Source organism: Glycine soja, chromosome 17 (genome assembly GCF_004193775.1).
Source record: "Glycine soja cultivar W05 chromosome 17, ASM419377v2, whole genome shotgun sequence".
NCBI lineage: Eukaryota > Viridiplantae > Streptophyta > Magnoliopsida > Fabales > Fabaceae > Glycine > Glycine soja.
This window is the reverse complement of record NC_041018.1, coordinates 13,515,773-13,521,641: the sequence shown is the minus strand read 5'-3', so window position 1 is coordinate 13,521,641 and position 5,869 is coordinate 13,515,773. Positions and strand designations below refer to the sequence as shown.

General features: G+C 33.6%; 1 protein-coding gene across 1 annotated transcript; it reads right to left on the bottom strand.

Annotated features, from left to right (window-relative positions):
* Positions 1 to 3,747: 3,747 nt before the first annotated feature.
* On the bottom strand, positions 3,748 to 5,527 carry LOC114392786 (transcription factor RAX3-like). The gene is made up of 3 exons (XM_028354012.1): positions 5,264 to 5,527; positions 4,958 to 5,087; positions 3,748 to 4,656 (listed from the first exon to the last, which is right to left on the bottom strand). The coding sequence occupies exons 1-3, from the start codon at positions 5,397 to 5,399 to the stop codon at positions 3,903 to 3,905; spliced, it is 1,020 nt and encodes a 339-aa protein (XP_028209813.1). The 5' UTR covers positions 5,400 to 5,527; the 3' UTR covers positions 3,748 to 3,902.
* Between the last annotated feature and the right edge of the window lie 342 nt (positions 5,528 to 5,869).

Sequence of the window (5,869 nt, the reverse complement as noted above, 5' to 3'; positions counted from 1 at the left end):
TCGTGCAGTTCAAGATGGAGGGTAATGTCGCTCATGATGGAGACATGTTCAAGCTCACGACTAACAACTACTCATATTGGAAGCTGATGATGGAGGATCATCTATACTGCAAGGATTTGCATGAGCCTATCATTTACAAAGACAAGGTAGAAGGTAAGAGTGACGCTCAGTGGGAGTTACTAAATTGGAAGGCCATTGCTATGATCCGTAAGTACATTGACAAAACTCTCTTCGATCATGTTTCTACTTACACAAATGCTTATGAATTATGGACAAAGCTTGAGTCCATGATTCAAAAGAAAACACCTCGTAATAAAGCCAATTTAGTTCGACGGTTGGTGAAGTTGGAGTATAAGGATGGTCATAGTATGATTGAGCACTTGAATAGTTTTAAAGGGCTCGTAAATCAATTAACCAAAATTGAGATGAAGATTGATGATGAGTTGCAAGCCCTTCTACTCCTTAGTTCCTTGCTGGAAAGTTGGGACACACTCGTGGTTACACTTAGTAACTCAGCTCCGGAAGGAAAGCTCACCATGGATACAGTTAGTGACAGCCTTCTCGGTGAAGAAGCAAGGAGAATGGACATAATAAGAGCTAAGATCCGCATCAATCTCGAGGTAGATCTAAATCACGCTAAAAAATTACATGCTACTACTGTGGAAGGATGGGCCACAGGAAAATAGAATGTCGATCCTTCAAGAGAGATCAAAAGGCTGGTAACGTTAAGCCAGACCAAGTCAGCCTAACAAAGAATCAAGAAAAGAAGAATACTACTACCGTAGTTTCAAAAGAAGATTTGTTATATCTCGTTGGTGAAGGTAATATCCTAAACATTGCTTGTGATGATAGTTCTTGGATTGTCAATTCTGGTGCCTCCTTCCATGTTACTCCACATGAAAGTTTCTTCTCATTCTACCAAAGCGGTGACTTTGGTATAGTGCAAATGGGAAATCGAGATAGGAGCAAGATCGTCGGGATAGGAAACATCACCCTAACAACAAGCACCAGATGCAAGATTGTCCTAAAAGATGTGAGGTATGTCTCGGCTATGCGCCTCAATCTTATCTCCGCTAGGAAGCTAGACGATACTGGTTTGATGAACTACTTAGGTGAAGGAAAGTGGAAGCTCACCAAAGGAAGTCTAGTCATGGCTCGAGGAAAGAAGGAAGGATCATTATACGTGATGCAAGCTAAGCTCTGCAAAGGAGAGGTAAACATAACCACTGATGATATGGAAGTATGGCATAAACAACTTGGGCATATAAGTGAGAAGGGTCTTCACATGCTAGCTCGGAAACATCTCTTCACTAACATGAAAGGTAAGCCACTTGATCCTTGTGCTCACTGTTTAGCTGGAAAACAACACAGAGTTGTTTTCAAAAGATCTTCCCCGCCCACAAGGAGAAATAACATTCTTGACCTTGTACACACCGATGTGTGTTCAATGTCCGAGAGATCCATTGGTGGTGCATTGTACTTTGTCACTTAGGATACAAGTAATCTCTACGATTCATTGTGGAGGTAGAGTAGTATAAATAAGGGTATGAGCCTTCATTCTTAACCATCCAAGACAAGAGTGAATCCACTTCTTAGAGTGAGAAAGCTAAAAAGTTAGAGAGCCTCTTTGAGAGAGAAGATAAATAGTTTGGGAAGTCTCTACCCTCAAGCTTGAATGAACCACCGTAGAGTGAATCAATTTTGTAAACACATTCTTGTAACCCTACTATTTTTTTTGTATAGTGGAAGAATCTCCATATTGGAGAATTATAATCGTGTGCTCCTATTACTACCTTTAATTACTAAGTGCCTATTTTAACTTCACGAAGCGGGAAAGTCCGAATTTTCCCAACACAAATGAACTGTGAATATCAAATCATCACTTCAAAGATTAAGTGAGAAACATATGGAAATTAAAAATAAGGTTTGCTCCAAGGCTTTGCCTCCCAAAGAGGGAAGTCAACATTAAATATTGGAAGTTTGAAAGAAATGTAAGTTTTAACAACTCCCATGTGCTGTGATCGTTCATTCATTAAGTGGGCTGCTTTGACCTATAAGCACAATTAGCCGCCGTTTAACGCCCCCTCTCCTCCTAAAATACACTTAGCAATGAGCACTTGTCTTATTAAAATTCATATTATGAGTTTTTTAAAGGGAATATTATGAGTTGTTATGTTGTATAAGTTTGGCATATTATGTTTTTTTTTAAGGAATGCTTTTGTGATTAAATAATACTGTTACATTGAATAAATAGAAAAAATATTTAAAATAAGAGTTTTCAAAGTAATTAAGTAATGAAAAAATGTACATTCAATTTAATTAAATGTTTAATAAACACCTTAGTTCTGGAATAGATATGTCTTATATATATGTGCATTAAAATAGGTTTGTTTTAGTGGATTAATTATTATTTTTTAAATTTAAATCTGCTTTTAACTAGTTTTTCATAATATTTCAAAGTACTTTTTGAGAAAAAAACACAAAATTATGTATATTTCAAGAAACTAAAAATATATCAATGTGACAATTTAAAATAATTTTAAATTTTTTTAAACATTCCTTGTAAAGAAATTATTTTGGTCTTTGTTAGTTATTATATTCTGTTTAAGTCATTGTAATATATCTATTTCAATTTTATGATTTAGATTTATATTATTTTGTTCATTTTGAGTTAGTCTCTTTAAAAAATATTAATGATAGAAACTAAAAGCAAATTATTCACCTACTACAAGGGTAAAAACGAAAAAAAAAAGTATATTGTAAAGACTGAAACAAAATAATAAGGTAAAAAATAAAAAAGAAAAATTATACACAGATCATTTAAAAAGAATAGTTTATTAAGTACTAACATAAATAAAAATATATTATAAGGAATATATATATATATATATATATATATATATATATATTAATTTTTTTAAAAAAGATATATCATATTAAGTACTCCTCCAATCTAGCTAGAATATAAGGAAAACAAAAGGTCTTAGTGTTGCAAATACATTAAATTTTAATTAATTTTACTTTTATTTAATGAGATTGTTTTAAAAATACTTTTCATTTAATTAAAGTTTTATTTGTAATGTTTCTTTTTTTATTTTTATATCAAAATCCAAATGATAATTTAAAAAAAAATAATTTTTTAAATGAAATTAATACAATTAAATGATTTTAATTAATTTCTTTAGTTAACACATTTTTTTTCTTATATTCAATATTAAGAATATTTTAGTTCAACTCGCGGATGGGTGCTTGATAACTAGATTGTTATTATCAGCTAGATTCTCTGTGAGGATCCCAATTGATGGACAGTGAGACTTAAATGCTCTATTGTTTCTTGTTGGACTCACATGACATATGTACGCCTACAAATAGCAGACATGAAGAAAACTATAAAAGAATGAAGCCACATTTTGATACCTTGGTTGCTAAAGCCGAGCAAGTCATGGCCAAAATGTCAAAACACCTTTCCAACTTTCTACGGTGATCATTTGCTACGGTTTTCAGACCAACTTAATTTGCGATAGACACAATTTCTTCACTATTTTATGGAAGAAACTTATCACAAACTTTTCGCCTTACATTTTGATAAATCATATCCATTTTTTAATTTTCTAACTCTTCAGTGAATATTACTATTTTTTTTATTTGAATCAAATACAATTACCAAAAGTTTACAACAATGCATGAACCACTCATTTACATGTTTAATTAACGACAGTGGACAAAGCTATAAACGTAACCTAGAAATTCAGAGCAGAGCAAAAGTGTAGTGTAATTAATAATTAAGCAACTATAAGAAGCTACAAGCAATTCAAACAAAACAAGAAACAACAAAAAAGGGAGAAAAACTCTAAGCTAAAGTGATCTCTTTAGGGTTTTGTTTGATACTCTTTAAGGAGCTGTTATTGCGTTTGCATTGCAAAGTAACTAGACTCCTCGAAAGTAACATCTTGAGGCATTAATAATCTTTGTTGACAAGCTTCGTAGTCAGAAACCAACAAAGGCGAGTAAACCAAAGAGCTTATGTCTCCCCAACTAATGCTTTCTGTTGAAGTACTAGTGTTTGTGCTACCATTTGTTGCCACGTCCATGGTTTCCAATCCATAAAAAACCCGCATTGACCCATCTATTTGTTGCTGCTGATTCACACAGGCCAAGTCACTGGCCATGGAAAAATTCCCAAACCCTTGAAGCACGTTTGATGTGTGACACGTGTCCGTGGTTACCATGCTCACTGTGGAAGGATGTAAATCATGTAACTGGTTTTGTATTAAGGAAATGTCACGTGATGAGTGTTGTGAATTCATGGTGGTGGCAGTGACTATGTTGTTGCTAGGGAAGTGTTTGATGAATGATGATGTTTGATTGTTGTAGTTGAGATTGGAGTATTGAATGGAAGCATTATTTGTCACTGGAATGTGCCATGAATGTTGTTGTTCAGGCCAATAATAAGGAGTTCTGAAAATAACTCCAACAGGTAACATCAAATCTTCACTCTCTCTCTTGATCTCTTGCTTTTGGTTAAAAACTTTGCGAGCTTGAGCCTGTTGCTCCTTCCTTTGCTTCCCTAGTAGCTTCTTCTTCAGCTTAGTGTTCCAATAGTTCTTTATGTCATTATCAGTGCGCCCTGGTAATTGTGCTGCTATAATAGACCACCTGCATATATTAAAAAGCATAAATCGTTATTTTTATCACTCATGTTCAACTTGTGTACAATGATCATACCGATCAGGTTAGAACCTATGATCTCATACACACTACTTTAACCTTCCACCACTGGGCTATGGAATTGTTAGTTTTTGATATGGTATTAATTAAAGTCTCTATGATCAAGTGATCTAGAGTACTTCGATCCTTCATTCTTGTAATAGAATGTTGAATATTTTAGCATAATAAGAGAGGGACAGGAGTACTTAGAATTATTGGCTACTTGGTGATGAATAATGAATTTAATTACCTGCTTCCAATGGTAACATAGAGGCTGCAAATTATGTTATCTTCTTCTTCTGAGAAACCTCCGTGTTTGATGTTTGGACGAAGATAATTCAGCCACCTGAGACGACAGCTTTTCCCACACCTCTTGAGGCCTACATCATGAAGAAAAGATCAGAAATCAACACTCCAACATAAAGAATTTTGGATTTTGAAACAAGATAGCAAAATTCAAAATTATAAACCAATTAATTAGATTAATTGCTAAAAAAAAATAAAGTGCATATATTTTATATTGATGTGTATGATGGTTGATAATATAGATATATACCTATTTTCTGAGGCAAGGCTATCCAGTTGCCACCAGTTCCATGCTCTTCAATATAAGATTTGAGTTTGGTGTCTTCTTCAGGTGACCATGGACCTCTCTTGACATTAGCTTTGTCACAACAAGGAGCTCTTCCCATGTTTGCTATGCTTCTCTCTCTCTCTCTCTCTGTGTGTTAATTGATCTGATCAGTTTCAAGTCAATGTTTATCGTAACTTGATGAGAATGATGTTAACAATTACGATTATATAAAGGAGGAGGGGAGAGAGAAAGAGGGAGTAATTGCCTCGAGCAAGAAGGACAGAAAAGAAACTTGTGACTTTTTGGTAAAGGAATTAATTCAATTTCTTTTCCTCATTTTTATGTATGTAGATTTTTTTTAATAACATGATTTAGTTTAATATTTGGAATAATATAAATTGAAAATCTCTCCGATGATAATTTTTTAATGAGTATGAAAAGAGTACTACGGGTGAACCCTTGTCTACAAAGTGTCAGCTAAAATGTTGGTAATATTTTATTTAAAGGCATCGTTGAAGTGAAGAAAAAGAGAACCGAAGACTTGAGTTGAGTCCTTGAAAATATAAATTTGAAACAATGTAAGATAAT